At 50.4% G+C, this 27,308-nt stretch overlaps 2 protein-coding genes across 3 annotated transcripts in view; one reads left to right on the top strand and one right to left on the bottom strand.

The window, feature by feature from the left end:
- Window positions 1–297: 297 nt before the first annotated feature.
- On the bottom strand, window positions 298–27,213 carry VSTM2B (V-set and transmembrane domain containing 2B). The gene is made up of 6 exons (XM_079117663.1): window positions 27,075–27,213; window positions 26,044–26,669; window positions 25,294–25,478; window positions 24,194–24,223; window positions 22,359–22,830; window positions 298–971 (listed from the first exon to the last, which is right to left on the bottom strand). Exons 2-6 carry the CDS (start codon window positions 26,123–26,125, stop codon window positions 883–885), a joined length of 858 nt encoding a protein of 285 aa, XP_078973789.1. The 5' UTR covers window positions 26,126–26,669; window positions 27,075–27,213; the 3' UTR covers window positions 298–882.
- Window positions 27,184–27,308, top strand: part of LOC306647995 (uncharacterized protein) — a gene marked incomplete at its 5' end in the record, with an annotated part of 142,266 nt that continues 142,141 nt past the window's right edge. For both annotated transcript variants that reach the window (XM_079117669.1, XM_079117670.1), the window contains one exon: window positions 27,184–27,308. In XM_079117669.1, the coding sequence (XP_078973795.1) occupies window positions 27,184–27,308 (125 nt within the window).

The following is a 27,308-nucleotide window of genomic DNA, read 5'->3' as shown; positions in this document are numbered from 1 at the left end:
AGCAAGAGGGGAAAGAGTGGTTCTTGGTTATGCAGTGACCACCTTTCCATCAGGATCCAGGCAGTGGGATTCTCTCACTTTTGCCACTGTGAAGTCCTCTGTCTGTAGGGGAGGCTGGGCAAGTGCTTTTTTCTGCTCACTGTGGCCTCAGCAATGTGCCCTAGGCTGTCCTCCATGCTGGGAGACATCCAGCCAAGAGTACAGCTGGTGTCAGGGAACAGGAGCCTCGGCATCCAGGCTGCAGTGGGTACCGAGGCTGAAAACTCATACATGGCTGTAGAAAGGTTATTTCAAAGGTGTTTTTTATTCAACTGTTATTTAGCAATATACAATACAGTTTATAAACAAGTGTCTGACCTTGTTTCCAATCTTTATTTAAAAATAAATATTATTGACAGTGAATTTTAATTATGATGTCTTTTTTAATCAAAATGTCTCAAAAGAAATAATTTAATAAAAAAGAAAAGCCCCCAAAGAAAAGTAAATTAAAAAAATCCTAAACACAATAAGCTACTAAAAATATTTTGCTTTGTCAGAAAGGCTTTGACCCAACATTTTTACATATTATCCTAAAGATAACTGCTCAACAGTTCGTGCAAAATGAAGACTTGGAGGGAACGTGTAGAAAAGAAAAATACGTTGAAGTAGAGAAATCATTGATCCCATGCATACTGCATGGTCCAAACTCCATCTTATTTGGAAACTAGATGCATTATTTTGGGTATTCTACATTTGTGTGACTTTCCCAAAAATATGATTTATTTTCTGCGTGGACTTCTTCATGCTTTTCTCAGTCTCTCTGTGTCCATCTGGCGACGTGGTCCTCCCTGGGAGTGCAGGTAGGTGGTGTGTGCCTGCTGAGGTGCACGGGTGCCACGTCTGTCAGTGCCCCAGGAGTGAGTGCAGGAACCTATGCAGAGCTAACAGGAGCAGGGACAGGAGTGGGTCTGTGGCGTAGCTGGGGCCAGTTCCTGCAGGGGATGAGAAAACAGGCTTGGTTAACTCTGGATTCACAGAAACCTGGCAACTCACAAGCAGACCAGAAGAGAGTGAGACTTCCAAGGCCTCTTGATCTCAGCACCTGGCCAGATGCTGTGCATGTGGCTGCTTCAATTTCATGATAAAGCATTTTGTTGCTGCTGCTGCTTGTTATTTATAGACCATACATTTCAGGAGTCTACTGTGGTCAGACACAAGGTGCCCCTGGCCTAAAGGGGATGTGCTAGATTGTAGTTCTAAAGTCCAAGTCATTATCTTATTTTAATTAGAAGATGATTTGCTTCCCCTGCCCCAAGTACTATGCTGCAAAATGCTTCCAATATTGAAAACCTAGCTTCCCCTCCTCTTCCAGGAAAATGACATGATTGCACACATTCTAACCTTGCTGGGACCCTGCTCTAGCTCCCTGACTTAGACATCCTGAATTATCTGTGTGAGTCTTTTTTCCACAATTACATTGTCAGTCCGTCCTTTGAGCTGCAGCTGGGAACTCAGAAATCATTGATTGGTGAAGGTGAGTGAGCTACCATCCTTGAGAAATGACCCTAGCACTCTTAGGTCACTTCCACCTGCTACTCCATTGCAACCAGTAAGCTGGATCCCTGGCCTGCCTCTGAGGCCTTAACACTACGCCTTCATCCTGCCTCATCAGGGCCACCTGCCCAGCTCCCTGTTTGTTTTAAGAGTCTCCAGCTATTGCAAGGCCTCCTGTGAACCAGGGAAAGTCCACTGATGAACCCCAGTCTTCTCACCTAGGAAGTAGGATGCTCCCTTCAGGGTTGAGAGTTGCAAGTGTAGAAGCACTATACACGCCACTCATTGGTGCTGTCTAAGCCATAGGGAACTCACCACTTACTGACTCAGAGTCCAGCCCAATTAAGGGAAGCAGTTTCTTGCTCTACCCTGCTCACCTGGGTCACCTATCAGCCTTTCTCCTCCCTGTATCCACAAAGCCAGCTGGAGCTCTGCACCTATGAGGGGGGACAGAGGGTCCTTCTCTGTGTCAACACCAGAAGCTGCTGCCAGGGTGCCCTGTCCCTCCATTCTCACTCTGTGGATTTGTGGCTTCCCTGACAAACCTGGGACTGAATGTATGACTTTTTCTCCTCTTCAGGTGGAAGCACTATTGGTCTTTTCTATCCAAGGTGTTTCTTCCTCTCCTAATCATTCTTGCTGTACCCATGGCTGTCTGTGTCATGGAGTTCATGTCTTGAGCCTCTGTCTCCCCTTTGTAAAAGGAGAGGGTTGGAAAAATGATCTAGCTTGAAATTCCAGGGTTCCCTCTGTCCATTTTGGGAAGCAGGGGCTGCATTCAAACTTCTGAGTGAAAAGTGGATGGGGGCTATCCACGGCGCACATGTCTCATCCAGAGCTAATTGCTTCTGTGCACAGCTCTGAGCGCCTGCTGAGAAGCACAAGGACAGGACAGATCCAAATGTGCTAACCCTCCTCTTCAGATCTTAATTTTTCAGACAGTTGTCACTCCTGGCCCTCCTGCAGCTTGGCTCAGGATGCCACTCTGCCTCTGGCCATCCGTCAAAAGGAAGAATCGCAGTGCGGTGGTCACTCCAAAGACTCCGATTCTGCTTTGCTGCTCCTCACTGTCACGCATCACTGGGAAGGATGAGGGGTGGATGCAGTGATGAGCAAGTTGATGGATGGCCAGGTGCCTGGGTGGAATTCACCAAGGCTCAGGTGTACAGAAAACAAGAATCTGGTCAGAAGAGCAGGGTGCTGCATGCTGGGCACATAAGACCTGTGAGATCAGACCAAGCCCAAGGGTCTTCCTGATCTCCTGGCTCAGAACTTTATGCTCCTGCAAAACCCTGACACTTGAGCAGGAGCAGATGAGATAGAAACAACTCGTGTGAGGTATTTAAAGGTGGATGCTTATGCAGAGCACTCCAGACCTCAAGGTATGCAGTAGCAGGAAAATGGTGAGCCAGACAAGGTAAAGTGGCCCAGGTGGCCTGGTTGGAGCCACGAACATAAGAGAGGCAAGGAGAGATTTAAATTTGCTTCCAAGTACCACTGACTAATCACTGCTACTCTTCTAGTCTCACCTATGGAAGTTTAAAAGCTTGAAATTGTGCAAGACTTTCCAAAGATCTCAGGGTGAAACAACCAGCCTACCACTCTGCTCTGAAACAAGGAAGAAGAAGCAGGGCCAGAGGCTTGCAGTGGTGGCTCCAGAGGCTTGGGGAGGGGAGACTGGGATCTACGGGGACTTTGCTGTGTCTGCAGGGTGGCCACAGTTTGGCTCCTGGGTAGGGCCTCATTAACTTCCTGGCCTACTGTTGCTGTGGGGATTGGCAAGGGAGGTGATATGGGGCAGTGGGCTGGTACTGGGGAGATGGCTTCCAAGCTTAACTTTGTTGCCAACTTGCTGTTTATTCCCAGGCAATTCTCTTCACCTTTCTGGTTCTGTGTCACATTCCATAAAATGGGGATGTGCATGACCTGTTTCAATGGACTGGGAGCCAGATTAAGCAATATCTTAGCAGTGGATTGCAAAATGGTCACAAGAACCCCTGCCTGCCCCACACCTCTGACAGTACCCTCCCACGCTCACTCTGGTTTTGGCTATAGGACCCACTTAGGCCAAAAGAATATGATCAGGTATGAAGCAAGCATAAACTTGAAAAGTGCTTGTGCATCAAGGTCTCTCTTCTCTCTTAGAGCTCTGGAAACCCACTGCCATGAGATAAAGCCTGGATCTGCCTCGTAAAGGATAACAGCCATAAGATGTCCTAGCTGAGGTCCCTTTAGACCAATCGTACCCCAACTGAATTGATATCAATTGCATGAAAGAAGCCAATAAAGACCAGAGGAAGAACTGCCTGTATGGGCTCAGCCCAAATCACTGAACCTCAGAATTACGAGCTGAATAAATAGTTATGGTGTTGTGCCTAGGTCACTGAATTTTAGGGTCCTTTGTTACAAAGCAAAATCTAACCTATACAAGCATGGAAGCAAAAAGAGTCTCAAATAGAGTCAAGAGCCATACAGATCAACGTTACAGAAAAGGGTGATAGAGTTACTTCTCTGAAAAGGGTTGAAGAAAAACTAATTTTGGTGATGTCCTTCTCTCAAGAGGAAACTTTCTAAGATAGAACAGGCAGGGCAGACTATCTCCTCAGTCATTATTTTGAGACCTCCCTAGATCTTTGGTGAAAGACAGACCCTGGATGTGGAACATTCTCCTATCTTATTCATGAGACATATAGACACTGTCTTTAAGTTTCCTCCAAAGAACCAGGGAAAAAAGGGAAGACTGGTTTTGGGGCCTTGCTGGAGGAAGTAGGGTGTTGCTTCCTTCTTTGATGGAGACCCACTGTTGTCTAGCACTTGGTTATAGGGTCCCCTTTAAATCTGAGTCCTGAGTCTCTGCCTCACTGTTTCCTGAAGGGAGCTAGGGCTGTCAGCAATATTTGGGCTGACAGGTCCCAGCTCACCTTGACCCTTTAGGGGGGCTGGGAGGGTATGTCTGGCTCAGTTGAGATGGGATCTTCTTCCTACAGCCTCTTTTCTGATGTGATGTGGAGACATCTGTGCTCCAGGGCATGAGGCTGAGCAGATTGGCTGGTGGTGGAGGCTGCTGAGTTGACTGGATGCTAACACTCTCTTTATCTATTTCCTCCTTTCCCAAGGAGTGCCAGGAATAGACAGGAATAGCGCTGGAGCAGGCAGAAGTTTGTCATAATTAAGCTGGAAAATCAGGCTGCTTGGGAGGTGAGGAAAGTCCTCTGACAGACAGAAAGAGCCGCTGATTCATTCTGTACATGAAACCAGTATCTCCACGTTGCTAATCATTCTTAAAGAAATCAAAGCCTCTTTGACTTAAGATTAAGATATCAATTAAGATAGTAATTTTTTTTATCATTTAGATAGCGAGCAGGATAAGAGATCCTGAAAGAATACAATGGGGGCATTTATTCCCCTCTGCCCCCTCCTGCTCAGTCCAAGAAGCTTCTGCCTGGGAAATTCCTTACTTCCATTTATCCAGCAATTGCAGAATTCCAAAGCCCTACAGAAAAAAATATGGAAGTTTTTATTTTAAAATAAAAGTAAGCCAGGAGGCCTTGTTGAGGCCATCCTCTGTGACTCCTGTCCAGGAGCCAAGCCTGTTAAGTTTCTGACTGGTGGCAGTGGGGTCTAGGGAGGTGGCAGCTCGTCACCCACACTCTGGTCTGGCCTTTCCAGCACATGGGGCATATGCTTTATGCTGTGGAACAGAGTGTTGAAGGGACCACTCACTGGGGGCTAGAAGAGTTAGGGAACCAATCTGAGTCACCTGGGTGGGGGCCTTTTGTGCACCGACGTTCAATTCTATTTCTTTTCTCTTTTGCAGCCTTTTGAGAATGAGAGAAAGGGGCTGCTCCTGAGAGGCAACAATGGCCTTAATGGACTGGGCTTGAGCATTTATTCAAGGCTGGACAGAGGCCTGTCCTTTGGGGGTGGCTGAGAATGGGCTGGATCTTACCCACTGCTCCCCATCACTTGCCCTGGGCCACCATCCCACCTCAGCTGCACTCTGAGCCCCACTCTGTGAGTGCAGCAGATGAACATCCCCCAATTCTGAAGGAGAAGATTCCCTTTCTGAGCTTCCGGGGGCCAGGGTGCAGTAAATTTCCTTGGGCTTCCAGGGGCTTGTAGAATGAGAACAAAGACAGGGCATCCCAGCCATGGACAAACACCATCTCTTTCTCTGCATATAGTTCAGAATGCCAGGCCAGTGCTAAGGACAGTGTCAGGGGCATCACTGGACCACTCCTGGAGACTGGCCCCTTACTCTTTTTCACTATTTTCCTACATTCCCAACCAACTTCCTGCCTCACAGGTTACAAAATGCCATCTTCTACAGAAACCAGGGGCAAGTAAAGGCACAAAGATGGGTCTGAGGGTTGAGCCTGCTTTGTACAAGGGTCTAATTGGGTGGCCTCAGAGTTTTAAAATTATAAATTCTAATCTGAATATAAAAATTGGGGGACATCCACATGAAGGCATGGATTCTGGAAAGAACCACCAAGGCTGCTCCTGCTTTTCCAGCAGGCTACCATCTGCTGGGGTAGACCCCTGGCTGGCTGCCCTGCTCAGCAGGAATGTCCCTGTCCTCACTCCCTTCTGACACTCAACCTGGGCCCAGGGTGAGCTGCTAGTCTCTGCCCCCAATCTGTGCAGCTGAGTCTCTGCACACCTGTTACTCACCCATCACCCACACGCCACGCTTTGTTGATGCCTGAATTTGCAGCCTCTGAGTCATTCCTGGTTAAGATCCCAGAGGCTTAGCTTTCATCTCACCTCTCTCCCCATGCAGTGTGTGCCAGGGAAACCCCTTCCCTGACATGCAGGGCTGGTCCTACAAGTGAGCCCAGCCCTCTGCTCTGCCCTGGATGCTGCCTTGGTCCAGCTTGCTGCTGAGAGAAGATACCACCTTGCAGGGCTGCTTCCGGTGTTGACATTTTAATTAAAGCCTCTTCACAGATATTTATTCAAAGGGAGTTAGTGAGGAATAATTGAGCACTAACGGAATTTGTTTGGGTAGAATTAATTTCTTCCATAAAATTAATGTTTGCTGGTAACTGGGGCAAAACTAAGAGCAACTAACATTGTTGGGTTTTAAAGGAAATGGTGATATTTTAAAGAAAAGTCCAGTGTGGAATGGGGAGCCATGGACAGCGGATGAGATGAGGGACCATCGGTCTGTTCTTATTGTGCTCTGCTGACCAGTCCTACCCAGGCTCACAGTGCCTCCTGCTTCTGCCCAATTCTTCTTGACCCCTAACTCTGAGTAGTTAGCTCCTGGTTTTCAAAACAAACTGTCTGATGGACGTCATGTCTGCTGAGGATGATGTTCAGATTGCAGCCTCAGTGTCCAGGCAGGAGCCTGAGTGCTCCTGGGGTGAATGGGGACAGAGGTGGTGTCACCGCCTATTTTAGCTATTTCTTGCTGTACTGTCCCCCCTGCACCCCACCACAGCTCAATGAAAACAGTAGCCTCTTAAAGCATTTTCCTGCCTTCATTACTACTGTGCCCATCCTGCTCCTGAAGATGTACCTGGAGAACTCTCCCTGATGGGTCCCTTCTGCTCACAAGAGAAAGAAACCATCTCAGTGCCACAGTTAGGGGCTCCCCATGATGCCTCTCAATCACCTCCTTCTCTACTGCCCCTCTGCTACCAGCTGTGTGCTCTGGTCCAATCCTTCGTGCAAGCATCTGCAGGCTGACCCTGCAGAATGAGTAGCCACCTGCTTCCTAGGTCTGGGGCCAACCTGCCCCTTAACCTGCTGCACATGTGCTTTCTCCTCCAGGGAGCACCCTTGTGCACCTGGGCACAGAAGGCTTGACACAAATGTCTGTGCCACTCATGTGGCCCTTGGCATGTCTTTCTCAGATGTCCCACATTTCTGGTGGCAGTGGATGCCTTTGCACTAGAGGGTTGGCCTTGGAGCGCCTCTCCTTAGCATCCCCAGCAAGCAGCTCTACCCATAGCCAGAACACCAGTCTGCTGACATTAGAGATGATGGACAGCAGGAGCGAATGGCAGGAAGGAGCCACAGTGGAGCTCAGGCAGACAGATGAGCCCTTTCACTGCAACAGTGGCAAAGGTGGCCTGTGCTTAGTAGATGGAGGCTGTGGCAAGCGTGTTGCTCACATTAAAGTCAATCCTTCTAATGGAGGAGTTATTTGTTTACTCCTATTTTACAGATGGGGAAAATGAGATCCAGGGAGATGAAGTGACTTGTCTAAAGCCTAAGGTTGACAGATAAAATACAGTTTATCCAGTAAAATTTGTGTTTCAGGTAAACAATGGGTAGTATTTAATATAAGTATATCCCAAACACAGCGTGGAGCATGCTTATATCGAGGTGCTATTGTTTTTATTTTAAAATCTGAAATCCAGATTTAAGGGGCCAGCCTATGTTTTTACTTGCAAAATTGAGCAGCCCTATCAAGGCCATGCTAGGATAAACAGCAGGCCTGGGACTTGAACCCAGGCAACCTGGTTTCTGTCCACATAGGGAACCCCCAAAGAGCAAGGCCTCCCCTTCCCCATGTGCCTCGCCTGGGCCCTGAGGGAGGGGAGAGAGAAGATTTTTTTCTTTGAATGTCAACATTCAGAATGGCTTTTTTAATGTGGCCAACTTTGTTGCTAGCTCCTTTCCAATTTCCTATTTCTTTATAAGTGGGTTCTTACCCCAAAAGATCCTTCCACCGTGTTAAAGAAAATGGTAAACAGAGCTGTCTGTGTGGTTGGGTGGCTGTCAGTGGGGCCACCAGCAGCCCTGACCACAGTGGGCATCAGAGTGTTCACCAGGTGGGGAGGGTAGGGCTGCCTCCCTCACTGAGGGGCCCAGTCTTCACCCTCACCCCGGGACCTATCTGGATTTGATAACCATAGGGGCTTTAGGGTGCTAACAGGCACCCAAAAGATTCTCAGTGCTAGGAGCTGTACTCAGTCCTTTGTGAGAATTCTCTCCTTTAACCCTCTCTGCTGCCTTATGAGACACAGATAGATTAAGTAACTTACCTAAGGTTGCACAGCTGATAGGTGGTAGAGGGTAAAGGCAAGTGACTTCCTAATACCTATGAATTAAACCAGGCTCCCTAGCCAGCTGGAAGCCCTTCCTGATCCCACCCAGTGGACAAACATTCTCTCCCTGCCTCCATACACCATTGAGTGCCTCAAGCTCCAGGCAAATTGGACTCCTGCATGGAGACCATGTGTACCCAAACTCTTCAGCCTCCAGGCCCTTCTTGGCACATGTTCTTCCCTTCACCAGAACATCCATCCCTCTCTCTGTTAGCCCCTCCTCCCCACCCAAGTTCCTTTGGATGGAAGACCTCACTCTTCTCACCCGGCTACAGACCCTGCTCCACCTTACTAGCCCACCTTGCATCCCCACGCTTCCCTCCCAGCTCCATCTCCCATCTATACTGCTGGTCTCTGTGCCCTTCCAGTCACCACCTGCCTCCTCCCACCCCTGAGTCTCCTTCAGATATCGTGTCCACTGGCTTCTTTTGTCCCATGGACTCCAGAGCAAGTTCCTTTTCTTCTGGGCTGTATTTGGGCAACTTGGGTGTGTTTACCTTCTGACACCTGTCTCTTCTGCTAGAAGGTGGTTTAGGGGAGAAGAAACCATAACAGTCTCAGCTGTGTGTTTCCCCATCACCTGGCGCACTGCCTGCACTGTGAGATGCTCACAAAATGTTTGTTGAATGAAGAAATACAAGTCTTTCTTAGACACTCCATCTGGTCCATGATGCACCAGATATTTAGGTCAGATTCTTCATATGCAGCATTGCATTTTTATCCTTTAAATACCAACTAGGGCTGGGAAGTCTTTCCAGAATCCTCAGGGGAACACAGGGCTATCACAGTGATCACAATGATCTGACCTTTCAATTGCCCAAGACTCAGCACACATCTTTTGGACTAACTTGATTTTCTTTCTTTCCCTTTTTTTTCCCCCATTGACTCATGCTTGCTGAGCAAATGTTGTATCACTGAGCTACACCCCAGCCCTTGACTAACATTTACTTCAACTAATTTTACAATTTTATATTTGTTTTCCTTTCATTCCGATTTCTTTATTAAATTTTTATTCTATTATGCAGCACACTGTTTTATAAGCCACTTTAAATTTCTCTGTTAGGTGTTGCAGATATGTAAATTATTTGTAGATTTTGTATATTTCATATAAATTTTAAATTTTTTTTGTGTGTGTGTGTGTGTATGTGTATTTGGACCATATCAATTGTTTAAAAATATTTTAAAGCAGTAGAATTCCTTCATCAAGCAAATTGCTGCATTAACCCACAATAGATAAAGCCATGAGAGCCAGATTGCAGGTCCAAACTGGGGGTGGGGTGCCCAGGGTTCCAAAGAACACAGTGTGAGAACCATTGATCCTGCCTCCAGGTCTTTCTTGGCATGTGCTGTTGCCTTTACCAGAACATCCTTCCTTTTTTGTGTTAGCCCCTCCTCCCCACCCAAGTTCCTCCAGATGGAAGAACTCACTCTCTCACCCTGCTACTGGCCCTGCCCCACCTTGCTAGCCCACTTTGAAATCTAAAACTCTGGGACTTGTGAATCCTGGAGTGCTTGTGTTCCCATTACACAGATTGGGGAATGGGGGAATAATGGGTTTTGAATAAGTGAACCCTGCCCCTCCTTGAAGTCATCTGTCCCAGTCCATTTAAATCCCAGTGGTGTGGGATACATCGCCTTCCCTCTACAGTCTTCCTGCTCCAATTAGTCAGTGTGCCCCAGATCCCTGGGTCAGACAAACAGTGGTTCTCAATGCCTGTCCAATGAAGGCTGCTGCAGGTCACTGCCTCTTCACCCTGCTCATTGGAGTGGCCAAGCAAAGCAGGAATTGTGAACCTGGTCCTTGGGTCAGGGAGGAAGGCTGAATGTCTCTGAGGCCTGTGCATTCAGGACTCAACAGCAGTTCTTTCCTCTTAGAACCTTCTTCTAGCTTCCATCTCAGTGATACTTGGATATTTCTTCCTATTGCTCACTAAGGACTTTTCCTTAGAAATACAATTTAACTGAAAAGGTTAACACATTTTAATTGCCCAGGGATAGTGCTCTGAAAATTCTATAACATGTGCTCATTAAATAAAATTAGCACAGAAGAGCTGCCCAGGATATGTCATGCATTAAAATATGACCCTGTAGAATAGAAAGCATTATGAATTATTGCCTTGTGTATTTTTTGTTACATTAGTCTTTAAAGTGAATACAGGTATTCGTCTGCCCATCTGGAGATTTGATTTTTATAAATGCCTCAAAAAACATATCTACAATAACTTTCACATGGACAACAATCAGTAAATCTGGAACAGCTGGTATCTATCAGAGTGCCAAGTGTCCAGCAGGTGGAGGGGTCCCCTGCTCTTGTCCCACTAGGGGAGCTGGAAGCAAGCTGGGGACTGGCTGTGTCTGCTTGCTCTGCTCATACCTTCTGTGTACAGTGGCTCAGGGACTACAGGCAGAACATGGGCTGGTATGGAATTCTGAGCCATGCCACTACCTGGGACCTTTCTCTCTATGGCTTCTTCCTAGAAGACGTGGCCAGATGTGCTGTGTTGGTGCCAGGGATTCCAACTGTAGGCATATCCACAGTCCTGATTGCACTTATCTTTCAAGGCCCAACCTGCGTCCCATATCCACCCTTGTTTCCATCCATGTATCCACTCATCCTTCTTTTTATCCCCCAGTTGCCCCTCTCTCCACCCATTCACACATCTTTCCTTCCACCCATCTATCAACTATTTTTTTCCATTCATTCCCACACCACTCGTCCTTCCATCCATCCCTATCCATATCCACTTATCCTTCCTTCAACCCATCATTCATCTTCTCCTCCACTCATTCACACTTCCTTCCTTCTACCCATTCACCAGCTACTTGCCCTTCCATTCCAATCCACCTGTGCTGCCACCTATCCATTCAGCCTTCCTTCCTTCCTTTTGCTCATCCATTCATCCACTTATCCTTCCTTCTTCCCATCCATTCCATTCACTCATCCTTCCTTTCACACACACCCCATCCTCTGTTCATCCAGTCACACAGCCTTACCTCCACCCACCTATCAGCTACTTGTTTTTCCACTCATCCATCCTGCCTCTCATTCAGACATCCATCTACCCATTCATCTAGTTAGTCCAAGCCTCATCATCTTGGCCCGGATCACTGTCTCTGAAGTAGTCTTTCCCCATATGCTCTGTTCCTGCCTTTCTAATCTCACATTGGAAAAGTGATCATTTCCAAAAGCATCATGCCCTGCCCACCTCGGTTGCTCTCCATCTCACCATTCTTAGGATAAAGCCAAAGCTCCCTACCCCATCATAAGGTCTCACAGTATGATACTGTTTGACCAGCGAATTCCTCTTCACCTAATTTCCCCTTTACTTCCCTTTGCTTTCTCTGCCCCAGCCACACTAACCTTTTGCCAGGTTCCATCCTACCACAGGACATTTACATGTTATTTCCTCTTCTTGCAAGTTTCTACCCTCTCTCTTTACCTAGCCAATTCTTAACTTTCTTCCAGAGAATTATGGCTCAAACATCACTTCCTTGGGGTTCCCCTATTCTTAGCTCCCTTAGCCCATGGGTCTCCCCTTTAACATACCAATCATGGCTGCAAATTTCCACTTATAATGTGTTGATGTGACTAATGTCTGTCTCTCCCAGTCAGATACTCAGGACCTCATTGATCTTTTTCATATCGTGCCCTTCATATCTAGAATAGTCCCTATGTATAATATATGCTTGGTGAATAAAAGAAGGAACTAGTTTCAGGCCTAATGAATTTGGGGTGCTGGAGATACATAAATGAGAAAGAATCACACTTGTCCTTCAGAGCCATGATTCTGGATGGGGTACTCAGCTAGGTGCTAACTACAAAACAGGGAAGGAAAAGCTGGGGAGCCTCGAAGGCATAGCAAGGGACTTCTGGAAGCTCAGATTGGATGAGATTTCTGGTTTCAAGGTCATGGACGCTGTTCTATCAAATACCAGCCGACCTTAGCCCTACCTTTTCTGAGCCCCTCTGTATTCCAGCCACAGTCCATGTTCATTCTCAGAGTACTTCCTGTCTCTTCTGGCTACCATGGTTCCACCACAAGCTCCTCCCTGAGGTTACAGCTGAGCCCACCCAATGCTCTGAACAATCCCCCTGCTCCTTGGCCTGGGACGAACCAGATGTAGTTAGCCAGAAACCTCATCCCCAGCTCAGATGGAGCCCCAAGAGGACTTCAGTTCACCCTCCCCCAGCTTCCTCTGGACTAAGCAGCATTTATATCAGAATCAATTGTAATAAAAGTTGTTATAAGAGGACTGACACTACAGCTGGGCTGCCCTGGCTTGAAGAATACCAAGGCTTCCTTCCTCCCCAGGAGAGCTGATGGGAGGGGCCATGGATCAGCAGAGGGAAGGGCTCTCTTGTCTTTGGAGCTCTCCAGTTATAGGTAGGGGACTAACTGTCCTTGGGGAGTCCACAGTTGGCTCTCTGCTACTTGGCGGGTAGGTCCACATGGGACATGGAGCATTAGAGCCAGGCAGGAGGGGTTCTGGCCTCCTGGACCTGCATATAGACTACATACTGCATACACTCCTGGGGGTGGCTTCTTTTTTGTTGTTGTTGGTGTTCATTTTTATCTTTTATGGTGTAGGGGTATTCTACCAGTAAGCTGCATCACTAATCCTTTTAATTTTTTATTTTTAGACAGGAGCTTGCTAAGTTGCTGAGGCTGGCCTTGAACTTGTGATCCTTCTACTTCAGCCTCCTGAGTAGCTGGGATTACATGTGCCACTGCACATGTGCCACTGCACCTAGCTGGGAGGTAGTGTCTTTATCTTGAATTCTCACCAGTAACTAGGTGCCACATAGCAATCACCTAGAGGCAATCACCAGTCACAGCAGCCACAGTGAAGGAAGACGGACAAGAAAAATGCAGGAGCACAAGGGGAAGAGCTAGCACATGCCCTGAGCCTATAAAGGTGGCTCCGAGCTCCACTACCTGTCATGCCCATCCCTGAGGGGAATGGTGCTTCCCAGCACAAGTGGTGCTCTCGCTCTCTCTTGGTAAAAGTCTCAGGGAAGGGGGACTCCAGGCACCTCCTTGCCAGCCCAGGTCTTCCCTAGAGGCTCTTCAGCTACCTGACAACAGGAGGGAGCTTTCTTCTGTCTGCTCCCATCCCTGTGCAGTGCTGCAAAAATCAGCCTCTCCTGGGGGTTCAGCTCCTTTGCTGCCTGGGCTCCACCTCCTTGCATCACAAGGGACCCCTACTGATGGCAGCCTGTACAACAAAGCAAGACCAGGCATAATGCAGGCGTGGCTTTCTCAAGGAGCCCAGTTGGCACAGCCAGGCCTACAGGGCACATGTGCAAATGTGCTGATTTAATTTGCTGGTGGAACATCAGAAACTGTAATGAAGCTGTCCTTGCTCACCAAGGAGCTCCTGACTCATGGAAAATAGTCCCAGCTAGACAAAGATGAGGACATAGCATCAACCCGATTTCTTACTCCAGCCCCCAAAATGGCATGGAATGAATGTACAAAAATAGCAAGTCACTGAGCCATTTGTAATCTCACAGCACTTTCTGTTCTGAAGCGCCATCGGTTTCCTGCAATCATCTCTAGCTCCACTTGCCAGTGAAGTCTTCTATCAGGGCACCCTGTCCAGTTTATTTACTGATCCTGGACACTTAATGCTGTTCACAAGAAAAATACTGATGACAAGAGCCAACATCTACTAAGCGTTTGCTAGATGTCAAGCTCTATGTTAAGCTAACAGACATTTAAGGATTATCTCTGATGCTATCGCCCACCCTCTGGCATGAGAGGTATCATGGAGATGATAAACAGAGGGGTGAACTTGCACATGGGAAATGAAGGAGTCAGGATTCGAATCCAAGGGATTGGACACATTTGGAAAATGGGAAGCATGGTACTTATGAAGGACTAGGGCAAGAGGGATAAGGTGCAAACTGATTTCTGGGTGGCTGGAGCTCTGAGGTCCAGAAATGGGAAGAATTTGTTGGCATTCATACCCTGACTTCCCTATGAACATACTGGCCAAACAGTGAGGAATGTTTAAAATGTCAGGAGAGAAAGTGAGATGGCTGGAAATGGTGGCCACTGTAACTTCTTCAGAATGGTCCTGAGTGTCTCTTGGGTTTATGTTTTGGTGTGTCAACCAGAAGGGACAACTCTTCAGAAGAATGACTTTTCTGGGTAATTTCCTCTGGTTTCCTCCTAACAGGGGTGCCCTGGTGTGCCCAGGTGTGTTCTTTTAGTGTCCAGTCAGCCTTCAAGGACTGTTGATGGTCTCCCTTGTGGCATCTTTCTGACCAGCTGGTCAATTCTGAGCTAGACAAAGCAGGACCCATGAGTATGGGAGAGTAGGTGGGTGGAGGGTGGGGAACAACCCACCCTCAATGTCAATGTCAATGTCCACTGACAGTAGCCTCCCAAGGCACTCTTCTTAGGGAATCATAAAACCAGAGCCAACACCCATCCAGTTCAAAGTAGCTTTGAGATTTCAGCCTAGAGAGCGGTAATGACAGATCAGAACCACCAATAATAGTTGGAAACAGTGTCCACCTAGGATTGGCGTCAGGGCCAGGCTTCACAAGGCCCAACTCTCAGGGGCCATTTCATAGAGGACATAGTCAGAAGGGGCCCGACCACAGCCCAGGCTTCAGACCCCAGCATCCACTGAAGGCACCCTGTTGCTGGTCCAGCACCTCCTGTGGTTTCCTCCATCGCTCAGTGTTCAACAGCAGCTAAACCCTAGCCCGGAGGAGGCCAAATGGGGTAATCCATCTTAGTATTTATAGCACATCTTGCCTGAAAGCAACAAAGCCATCAAGAAGCAGGCTAATTTCCCCAGAAGCACCACCCCAGGGAAGGAGGCTTGCCATTCTTCATAATGAATAGGTAGGAACCAGGAGTTACAGGGGCCAGGTTGACTTACTTATCCTCTTAAACTTTCCTGCAGCCCTTACATAAAACAAAGCGAAACTTCTCACTGCTTTGGATCCAAGTTTCCAAGAGATGCCTATTAAGAGTCAGCAAAACATGGGGAGTATAAATACTTTTTTATTCCTCTGTGCTGCAGGAAAATGTCTTAAAACCATCCTGGCATCTCCCATAATGCTGAGGGGTTTAGACCACAGCCAAGCCCTTGCCACTGTCCACATGGAGCAGAACTAATCAATATCATATTACAAAAGCACTTGACCTCGTTTATCCCCACGGATGCTTGGGGAATCCTTAATATGCAGAGCTTTAAAAATGTGCGCCTGGCGTATTTAATGAGAAGCTCCATGGTGGGTTTGGCTCCAGGTGACATTTAGAAAGGCTGGCTCTCAGATCTTCTCTTGGGGGCTGCCACTGCAGCTGAGGAAAGGGTCTGGGCTCTGGCTGTGAGAAGGGGAAGGGCTGTGTCCTCTGGGAATGGCAGAGTTAGGGAGAGCTGCAGAAAGGAGGAACCCTACAACAGGCGAGTGCGGCACATGATGCATGTGTGCTAAAAGGTGAGTATTATTATGTATCATTATTATAATCCAAGAGCAGTTGTTTTATCCTTGGTCTGGGGCCTCTCTGATGCTGAGAGAATAGCTGTATAGTGAGCTGACTGACCACTCAGTGATGGATGTGAGGGACAGAGGTCATTCCATTTGGTGTGACCACAGTCCATGGGGCACTGGGAGCAGAGGGGAGGGGAGACAACCAGGAGCTTTCCCAGAATTGACTGAAGCTGGGAGGATATCAGCTCTAGGTACTTCTTTCAAGCCTAAAACCCCACCCCATCTACTGAAAGCCTCCTCAGATTGTCTCAGCTGGATCAGAGCTATTCCCATGGGGGACAGCCTAGCTATCTCTTTCCTGAAATTACCTGGGTGCCCTGACTTCCTTATACATGAGTCCACAGTTGCCACCTCCATTTCCCCCTTACCACCAGCATAAGGCTGAGTCAACAGGACCACAGTGAGTGGCATTTAATGAAGGAGAGGACACCATATTGTTGATAATCACATGCCTTCACTGCTACAAGGGACGAGGCGGGCATCTCTTGCCAGCTGTGTAACTCAGTCATTTCTTTTACTAAATTCTTTAATTTTCCCCTTCAGGATGCTCAGAGAACCTCACCCTCTCTTCTCTGGGACACCTTTTGCCACATTTATTTTCTACTTAATTATGATCCTCATGTCACACAGGAACGTGAAGGAAGAGTGGATTCTTTATTTAAGATGGCCATTTTCGGGTCCACCTGGATCCAGGGTCCCTGGCCTTGCTGGTGTGGTTGGAGACTCTCTGTTGCATTGTGATTCACCAAAGTCATAGTGGTACCATTTGTGCCAGTTTTGACATCCATCTGGGACATGGGTTGAGACACAGTGTCTTCACCTTGCCCATTGCCCCCTTTGGTCATGGTTTATGGTTGCCATGGCAACATCCAAGGATGCTCTCCCTTGATGACTCCTGGCAGTAACTGCCTCTTGAAACGTCACACCCATGGCCTTTGCTTTCTTTCTCTCATTATTAATTGAAATATTGTGAGTCAGTTCTCCATGTGGGCACCAGGCAGCCGTTTGCCACATCCAGTTGGCTCTCTGTGGGGGTCATGGTGCCTTTCCTTGTAGCTGAAACCCTGAGGCTAATTAAAGGTTCACACACTATGATCTGATCCCAAGGTCCCTACAGAGGGGAACCTCTTGCCAACACACAAGCCAATCAGTTGCAGACTATCATTTGAGCCCCACTCTGCAGTGCATTTCCTGGTGAGAAGTGTTTGTCTGGAAGGTACTTTGTTTCTTTCTTTCTCTCTCTTTCTCTCTCAATGGAAACCAGCAATGAAGTTTTCATGACAAATGGGCCAGTGTTCAGATTAATTAGGAGCCAGATTTATGAACATGGCTAAGAAGGGGCCCAGCCTTCTATGCCTGTTCTGCTTTGCTAATCCAGCTCATGTTTATTTTTAGGTACAAATACCAAAACGTCTCCTGACAAATGAGACGTGAAATAAATGAGTTTTGCACATAAACTTTTAGTGCAAATGTGTATTTGGCTCTGTTCGGCATATATGGGCGTGGGAAGGGTTTTCTTTCCTGACTGTGCAGTAGCTAAAGAATGAAGATGTGAGTAAGTCCTTTCTCTTTTTTTTTCTGGCATTATCAAAGAAGCCCAGTTAACAAAATAGAGATCTTCTGTTGTCTTTCTGGGAGCAATTGTTTAATGGGGACTGACTACAGAGGTGGGCTGGGATCACCCCTAAAGTCACCAATCTGAAACTGCTAGTGTCCATTCAACCAGGGCTTGGGATGGACCTTTTTTGTCTCCCAAATCCTCCATCCATCCTTATGCATTCTGCTCTGAGCCCCTAGGGCTGACCTCTATAGATGATTTTATCCCACTGTCCTTGTCCTTGGCTTCTAGGAGGGTTTGGTCAATTGGAGGATCTGACAGGAAAATGGAGATCAGAAGGAGAGTGAAGTTCTTGCTAGGTCAATGTGGGTTGGCTGCATCCCTTCCCTGAGGTCATGACTCCTATGAGGCAGCCCTGTCCATCTGGCTATCCTCTCTGACTTCTGTTATATGCTCCTAACCCCTGCTCTTTTAGCCTGGGGGTGCTAATGACTCCCACTGCTGTTAGCCTTGAGGACATGCAGCCATCCTCTGTTGGGGGTCCTGATCCCATTCACACCTTTGTAAATACTCCTTATCAACTCCCCTTAGTGACTCTGTTTGAATGTGTCATCTGCTTCTGCCAGAACCTTGACTGATAAACACTCTGCAAACACTCTTGCCTGCTAACCAGGAGGCAACAGTCCTTTCTGGACCCTTCACCACACAACTGCAAAGAACTTGATCTGGATAGGCCAGTTCTGAGGACACACTCCTTGAGCTCTTTCTCTGCCTGTTGTTGCTGCAGGCTCTGAGCCATCAACTGGCTGGTCACCTTGCAGGGAGGCTCAGCAGGACCCAGCACTGGTGGCCAAGCTTGGGACACTGCTCAATGAGGCAATTCTTTGGGAAGGTCTATTAATGTCTGCATACGGTGGAATAGCAGTTCTCATGACTGGAAGTAGGAAGAGAATGGTGAGTTATTGTTAAATGGGTCTGAAGATTCAGTTGAGGAAGATGAAGAGAGTTCTGGAGATGGACTGTGGAGATGGCTGCACACCATGAATGTACACACTGTCACTGAACTGAACACCTACAAAGAATTAAAGTGGTAAACTTCATGTTTATGTATCTTACCACAATAAAAATGTCAGACATTAAAAACAAAGAATTAGTCTGCAAGTTTTCATGCTCATTCACATGGGGCGTCCATGGTCTGGGTGGCTTTGGGTGGCAGGGGCAAAATGGGACACAAAACTGATATGGGGGCTGGGGTTGTAGCTCAGTGGTAAAGCACTTGTCTAGCACATGCGAGGCACAGAATTCCATCCTCAGCCCCACACAAACAAACAAAAAACAAAACTGGCATGGTTCCTTCCTTGGGATCAAGGCTGATCAGGTGTGTATGTGGATTAGAAATCACGTCACTCATGCTCAGATGATACACAGATGATACACAGTTGTAGACACAGAGGTGTCTCCTTGCAAAACACCTTCCTTAAAACTTCATAAAGAGTAGGGGACACAGCTGTTCTGACCTCAAAGATGAAGACACACCTTCTAGAAGAGTTGGGGAGGAACTCAGAGTTCTTTCTGAGATACATAGACCTGACTCCTGGCAAGGGTTATTGGGTGACAGAGATCTCAGGGCCACCGTAATTTATCCCAGTGGCAATGCCCTGCTGGGAGCCCTGCTGGCTGTACTTTCAAGATGGCAGTAAATCCCGCCCCCCATTCCAGGAAACACAGACAGGAGCCCTCAGCCTGGGCTGCTGCCCTGACCTACTTATATAAGCATTACTATATTGCTTTGTGGCTGCCAGGTCCCCAAGGCCCAAACTGCTGGGGTAGCCCTGGGCACTGTACCATCAGAACTGAGCTGATGCGAAGACCCCATATCTTCTAGAAAGAAAGGCACTCTCCATTCCACCTTCCATGAAAATGTTTTCTGCTGTGGGCTGAAATGCCCAGGAGCATCCCCATTCTCTTATTCAGGCCCTGTGGCTGGGACAGAGTTTGGAGATCTGACTGACTATGCCAAGCTCTCAGATAGGTCTTGGGCTCAAGGGTCAGACTCTGGCCAGGAGAAAAGGGAGATTCAAAAAGGAATGCGCTCATGACCTTCCCCTTGTTCCCATCTTGTGTGAACCCTATGACTGAGTTCACTCTCATAGATCTCTTTCATTTGACACTTCCTTGATTAAACTTTCAACCAACCCTGTTGATTCCACTTGGCTTTTAAGGCCCCTTTTAGGTTGGCCTCCAACTACCAAGGAGTTAGTTTTATTTCTTCTATTCTCTTTTCTCTTACCAGAGCAGCTAATGACCATGGTAATAATAATGAACATATCTTTGTAGCTATGTCCATACCAAACTTCTTCTGTGGTCAGGGATTAACCTCTCCATTTTGTAGATGGCTCAGAGGTGTTAAACCACTTGCTTAAATTCACACAGCCAGGAAGTGGTGGAAGCACAACTCATATCTGGGCTCCTGCCTTTCAAATCCTTTGCTTTAGTACTCTACCCATGGTCTGAGGAAGAACCCAGAGGTTACCCAGGTTCCAGCCTGTGACACTGTTTACTTTCTGGGGCCCAAGAGGATAGGGCAGAAGAGTCTTTTCACCAATCAGCATCAATTTAACCACTCTATAAGTCAACAAACACTTTTCCAATACCTACTGTGCACAACATAAAGATGGTTAACTTCCCTAGATTCATGCTTCCCTCCCACTGTGAAGAGATGAGGTTGAAAAGCAGTTGCCAAGTCAACGACTACATTTTCCGACATCTACACTGGACCATGTGATGGTCATTGGATGAGGGAAGAAGCATTATTTACCACATCTAAGCCTGGTCCTTAAACACCCACCTTGCCATTCTTAACACCAGCTTTTCCCTGAGAGAATTCAGCATTACAAAATGGTTTGAGTGGTTGTTTTTTTGATTTCTCATGAGTGATACATCCTTTGGGTAATTCTGAATGCTCAGGAAAGAAGTTGATTCACTACAAATGTGTGTGACTTAAAGCCTAGGGTTTTGTTACCCCCAAACTGGGTTGAGATGAGCTGCTTCCATTTCTCTTTCCTCGTCTATTAGCCATATGTCAATCCTGAGTGACTTGGGGAGCCACTTGCTGAAGATGGTAAAATCTGTCAGTCTGGGTCCCTGAGTAACTTCATGGAACAGAGCTACCATATCCTTCACTCCAGGGCAGGACTTGAAGTGAACAAGAAAAATAAATTTGAAATGTATCAAGTCCATGACATTTTGTGGTTTGTAACAGCACCAAATGTTATCTTAAATTAATATAGGGGTGAAAAGTTCCAAGCCAGGTAAGTGATATTGGAGTCTTTTGGGAGAGGCCCTCTGTAGTTTCTAGATGATGCACCTTCCCCATGGCCTGGGGAAAGTCTTGTGGGTCACTGTATGGAGTTAAGAGGGATGGGCCACCAGATCCAGGTAAAAGCCTGAGACACTCTGGAAGCTCCCATGGGGGAATAGCTGAGCACGAAACAGAACTGATTTGTAGAATGGACCTGCAGCTCCTAACTGTTCAAGGGCTTAACAATCAACAAGGGAGGTAGAATAATATGGTGATATGAGACCTGTCACCTTGAATTCAGCAGAGTGGTCCAGAAGTCTTTCTCCTTAGCTGGCAGCAGGTGGACCACACTTTGAGAACTGCCATAGTAGGGACATGTGCTCCATCATGAGGTTGATTCATGCTTTATACATATGACTGTCTCAGCCTCCCAATGCTATAATTGTAGTAGAGATGCTCTCCAAATCAAACAAGACTGAAGGAGTGAAATTCAGACAGGGAGTGACTTACTTAAAATCAGAGATAATCTGAGGCCCACCTTTGAGTACAGGGAAGGTGTGGGGAGTGCTTTAGGGGCAGGAGCACACTGGGTACTTGGTCTTTCTGCCCACCATACCCACCCCACTACTGCAAATCAGCCCTTCCTGGACCTGCTCCTTGTGACCTTCAGTTCATTTTCCTGCCCTGCTTTCCAACAACCACTTCTCTCAATCCTGTCCTTTTCAGCCTCTCAGCTCTAGGAAAACAGCCTTAACCTCTGGGCCTCTTCCTAATAATGAGGAAGAGCTTGAACCGTAACACACTCTCCCCCACACCAAGGACTCAAGGGGAACAAGAACTGTAACTTCTAGCAGGGTGCAGAGCTGATGCCTAAACCCATCTTGTGCTTTGCCAAAGAGAACAGAGGTAGCACTGGCTGGTCTACACTAACTAGGACAACATCTGTCTGTCCAATTGAGCCAACCTGCATAGAAAGAAACAGATCCTAAATTTTAACTGTCTCCTCCCACTCTCAACAGGGTGTTGAGACCTGGGGAATGATCCTTTCCATGTTTAGTACTCACTGAGTAAAGTGACCCCCCCACCTCCACAGGAGTGAAGCGCTCTGGGCCCAGTTCTTCAAATTCGAGAGGGCTCCCCACACTCCAGCCTCGGTACTGGCAGGGCAGCCACCGCATTCATAAATACACGTTTGTGAATGCTCCAAGAGCCCAAGAGTAAAGACAGAGAAACAGCAGAAAGAGAGAGCTGAGCTGCTATAGAGGCGCAGCGACGCATGCAACTTAGCTAGGAAAAGTATGCTTATGTAAATGATTTAGGTGTCGCGGCCGCTCCGTGGTAGTCACCCCCACCCCTCCAATGTGCGAGTCCCCTCTCCACGCGGTTTCTTACCCGAGCCATGTCTCTGGCGCAGAAGGACAGCCTGGCCCAGTGGCGGCGACGCTGATGAAGCAGCGGCAGCAGCCGCGACGGTAGTGGTGGCTGTGTGGGCTGCGGAGGCGGCAGCTGACTCGGGGACTCCGGGTCCGGGGATGGCAGGGGGGCTCCCCGCCGGAGGGCTCTTGTCTTCTCCGCCAGGCTCAGAGGTGGTGCGGCCCGTGGCGCCCACGTTGTTGGTGTTGGAGGCGCTGGGGGATCCGTGGCGACGTGGGCCGCTGCTCTGGATATGGGACACGGCCTCTGCAGCCTGCATGTTGGGTGGTGCGAAGCGCGAGAGCACACGCAGCAGCGCCTGGGCCTTGTGCTCCTGCGTGTCGTCGTCGCTGTAGTCTGACACGCGGCACTCGTATACGCCCTCGTCCTGCAGTCGCACGGCTGAGAGCCGAAGCCGATGCGAGATGTCATTACCCTGGACACGCACGGTCTGCAAGAGAGTGGGGTTAGAGGCTGGGCTGGGGGAGGTCCCAAACCTGCTCTTCTTCTTGGTGCTGTCAGTTCCCGTCCCTGCCATCGCGTCCCCTTGCCAGCGCACCCCAATACTTCCAAAACTTCCTCGGTCCCGGACTGCCCACTATCAGGTCTGGTTTTCCTTTCAATTCATATCTCCCCAGCAGCATGGGGCTCCCAACTCCGCCTGGGCGCCATGTTGCTATGTCCATTGCGCCTTCAGATCCCCCCTTCTAAAATCCCTGCTCCGTCCCCACACACCTTGTCTTCCCCTAGCTTTCGCTTCAGAATGGTAGTCACCCTTTCCTTCCTTCCTTCTGCACCTTCAAGAAAGAAGTCTGGGTCTCCTGATAGCTAACCGTCCATGTCTTTCCTGCTGCAGGTGCTCCAACCAAATGCATCAGCTCTGAGACATCGCCTCAAGTAGATCCCTGCTACTCAGACCCGCATTCAGGCTCCTTTTTATCTGGAGTTGGGAGGGTCTGGGTGGAGTCCTAGGGACAGCCGCCGTGCCCACTGTGATCCCCGCCCGTCACAGCTAACCCTCGCTCTCCCAAGGAGGCAGGCGACACTAAGGCTGCTGCCTGACTCCCCAGCCTCCCGTTACGAACCCGCCTTTCCGCGAGGATGCCTGAAGCCGGCGACAAAGCGCTCCTCCCTGCGGCCTGGTGGAGACTTGGGGAAGGAATCGCTCAGCGGCACTCACCAAACACCCGGGGAGCCCTCACCTCTGAACCGAGCCCTCGAGGCTCTCGCTCTCTTCAGGCCCTGCTACTCCCACGCTCCTACTGCGGAAGCTTGGGTGCATCTCCCAGCTTTACGAACCCCAGGACCTAGCCCCGAGCAGCTTGGCCAGACTACCGGCCACCCCGCCCCCAACGACACTGCTCTCAGGCGGAGGACAGGGTTGCAGCGGAGGGGGCCGCCAGGCCGCGGAGCCTGCGTGCTGGGCGGAGCGGAGGGGTGTGGGAAAAAGGAGCACTGATCTTGGCGAGGGCAAGCAGCCGCGGGTTCGCGGTGCTAGGAGAAATGACAAAAGAGGAAAAGCCAGCAGACGCGCAAGAGGCGTAGGCACGCGGTCCGAAGGAAGAAGAGTTTTACAGGTGAGCACCTAGCGGAGTAGGGAGACTCAGGCCCCAGACCCTTGATTTACACAAAAGAGAACCGACCCAGCTACCAGCGACAGATGGCGCCCAGACACGCCAAGCAGCAGACAATGCAAAGCCGCGAGTGCGATTGTGTACCGCGCGGTTGCCTAGACTTTCTAAAGGGGAGGGAGCTGCGGGGCGCGAACCGGCCAGAAGGGGTCTCCCGCGGCCCACGCTGGGCTCCACACTTACGCTGATTTTAGTTGCATCCTTATTTGTTACCTAAAAATGCAAAGAGGGAGAGAGACATTAGGCTGGTGGTATTCAGGCTGGGGAAACTCAGATCTGCCTTTAGAAGAAAGACCTTCCAAGAGCAGGCTGGGACCCGAAACTGCCTGGGGTATGGCGGGGGTTGAGGGCATGGAGGACATCGGAATTTCCGGCAGTTTGGAAGAAAGCGGGGTTTAGAGCCAGCATGGTGCCTGCCAAGGAGTGGCTGTCCTAGCACACACCTGCCGGCTGTAGAGGGGAGACTGCATTACTACGAAGGCCCATGTCCCTTCTGCGGAGCATCCTCATTCCCTTCCCATCCAAATCCTCCATTTAATTTGGAACGGTGAAAAATTGAATGGTGGGGCTGGCCGGGGTGTCTGGACTGTCCCAGTGACAGACACGCATAACTTTGGTAGGGAACCTGGGGAGAATGTAGGTACGTGTGTAAGTGTGTGTGTGTGTGTGTGTGTGTGTGTGTGTGTGTGTGTGCGCGCGCGCTCGCGCGTTTGTGTGCGCGTTAGAATGCGAGTAAGAATGTGGGTTATGAGGCAGACGGGCAGCCCGTGTCGGTTTGCAGCCACAGGGAGGCAATCCTTCTGATCCTGTGGAGGCTAAAGGTGACCTGCTGGCTTCCCCATATACGGTTTTCTGTCTGCCTCTGGAACGCAGCCCGAAGGAGCTTAACTGTTTGGCTCTGTGCCCTGGGGACCTCGGAGTGGCAGAGGGCAGGGAGAGCCTGGTGGAACCAAGGGGTCTTCCCTCACTAGCCAGCACCTATCAAACGCTCGACCCTCATCAAGAAGAGCAGACGAACTGGACAAGGAGTGGCTTTTTAGGGGCTGGGATTGGATAGAATTCCAGGAGGTTGCAAAAAAAGGGAAACTATCAAAAGAATCGACAGGGTTTTGAGTTAACGGTTGACTTCGAAGATGGCTGTGGGATGCCGGGGGTGGGAGATGGGTTGCGTGACAGGGCGGCACACTGGGTCCACGAACCCTGCTGCCTTCTTCCTGGGGGTAACTCTCGCTGCCCTAGCCCTGAGTCCCCGGAGCTCCTTTGACGCGTGGGCAGCAGGGTACCTTGCTCCGGGCGCCTGGCACGCTGAGCGCCAGCTCGTGTAGCAGCTCCCGGGGAGGCTCCTTGAGGTACCACCACTGAATTTCCAGCGAATACGAGGTGGCTCCGCTGGCCCGGAACGCGCAAGGCATTTCGATGTCGTCTCCCTCCCGTACTGTCACATCTTTGGGGACTTCGGTGAATGTAGCTGGGGGCGGGGGGAGAGAGAGGCGTGACCAGCTGTAGGGCGGGGGCTTGGGGCAACCCGAGGCGAGGCGGTAGGTTCCCCGCTTGCTCACTGGCTTTGGGCTCCCCACCCCCCAGTTACTTCGTGGCCCACGGCCGGAGGCGCTAGCAAAGTTCAGTCCAGCAGCTGCAGGGCGGCAGCAGGGACTGGCCACCGGCCGCAGGCTGCTTTGCTCCAGATACGGTGGGACGGCAGGGGCGATTCACGCTTCTCGCCAGCTCTGGGCCGCACCACCAGAGCCAGGCTGGGCGCGTTAACTCTCGCTCCCCGCAGGCCTCCTCTCAGTAGCCGGATCCCGGGCCGGACTCGGAACGACTCCCGAGCGGACGCCACCGCTGCGGCGACCCTTTGCTGCTTTCCTCCCCCTACCCCTCCGGGCCGGGACTGCACACCGGGATTACTGGAGACCATGAATCCTTCCCCTTTTCTTCCTCTTTCTCCTCACGGCAGCCGGGGCGGGCTGGCTCCGGTGGACCCAGCAAAGAATCCCCCGAGCCCACCGCGGCAGCGAAGTTCCCGCGCTCACCGTCGGCCACGAAGAGCAGCAGGGCGTGCAGCAGCAAAGGCGGCAGGTATCCGAGGGCACCGAGCCGGTTCCGCTGTTCCATCTCCCGCAGGGGGCGCGGCGGCGGCGGGGGCCCGGGCGCGGAGAGGCAGCGGTAGCAGCAGCGTGGGCTGGGCTCCGGCTCCGGCTCCGGCTCGGGCTAGGACGCCTCGGAGCCTGCCATGGCCCCGCACGGCGTCCCCTCCCCTGGCCGCCGGCGGCCGCCAATCAGCCCCTCTCCCTCGCCGGCTTGCCCAGCGCGGCTGCGGCTGGGGTCGCTGCGCGAGTGGGCAGGAGGTGAGGTCCCGCCGGAAGGCTACGGGGGATCGGTCAGTGCTTCTCTCTGTCTGGTGGTCTACAGGACTGATGGTGATATGCGGTTCAGTCTCTGCCCGGCTGGCCGGGCAGGGTCCGGGCTGTGCCAGGACCCATCCCTGGCCAAGGGAGTGCGCGCCTCAGAGCCGTAAGCTTCTGCCTCCTGGTCTCCTGGTTCAGCTCCAGACTACCACCTCCTCCAATCTTTGCCTAGCTCTCCCGTCGCCGCCCCCGCCGGTTTCTCCGCGGCTCTCTCCGCAAGGCGAGTGGGCGCTCAGCCGCGGCGCGCAGACCTGGCGTCCGACCCAGCGCCGCGCGGGGAGAGCGGGTCCGGCGAGGCGGACCCGGATCCGGAGAGAGGTGGGGAGAGGGGGAGGGGAGGACAGGGAGGGGGCGGTCAGTGGCTGGGCGCCGAGCCGCCTCCACCGCTGCATCACCCCCGCCCTCCCCTCCTCTGCTACAGCTCGCACCGCCCCCCGCCCTGGAGCGCACCCCCTCCCTCCTCAGGGGTCGCTTAGAGGGACCACCACTTCTCAGGTTGGAGCGCAGCCCCGCCTCGTACCCTCTTTGCTTGGTGGTCCTCCCACCCAAACTCTCCCAGGTTTCTTCCCAGTCTCCATCCCTCGAGACGGCCGCTTGTCCCTGCTCCCTGTGTGTCCCTCGGCCCTTTCTGCAGCCCCCAGGCCTCAACTCCTTACCCCAGTTTGGGCAACGAGCTGCACCACTCTTTGGCCCGAGCCCGGGCCATGGCGGGTGGGTGGGCGCCGGGGGCCTGGGAGAAGGGCGGAGCGCTGTGCCGGGCCGGGGATGAGGCCGGGTGACGGCGGCGACGCCGAGAGTCTGCAGTGTGTGAGCGAGAGTGAGCGCACAGCGCCGGGCGAGCAGGTGCCTGTGGCGCGGAGAGCGCACCAGCGAGCCAGCAAGCAGCGGCC

This window comes from Sciurus vulgaris, assembly GCF_902686455.1.
Source record: "Sciurus vulgaris genome assembly, chromosome: 17".
Classification (NCBI taxonomy): domain Eukaryota; kingdom Metazoa; phylum Chordata; class Mammalia; order Rodentia; family Sciuridae; genus Sciurus; species Sciurus vulgaris.
Note: the sequence above shows the minus strand (reverse complement) of the source record. Positions and strands in the feature narration are given on the sequence as shown.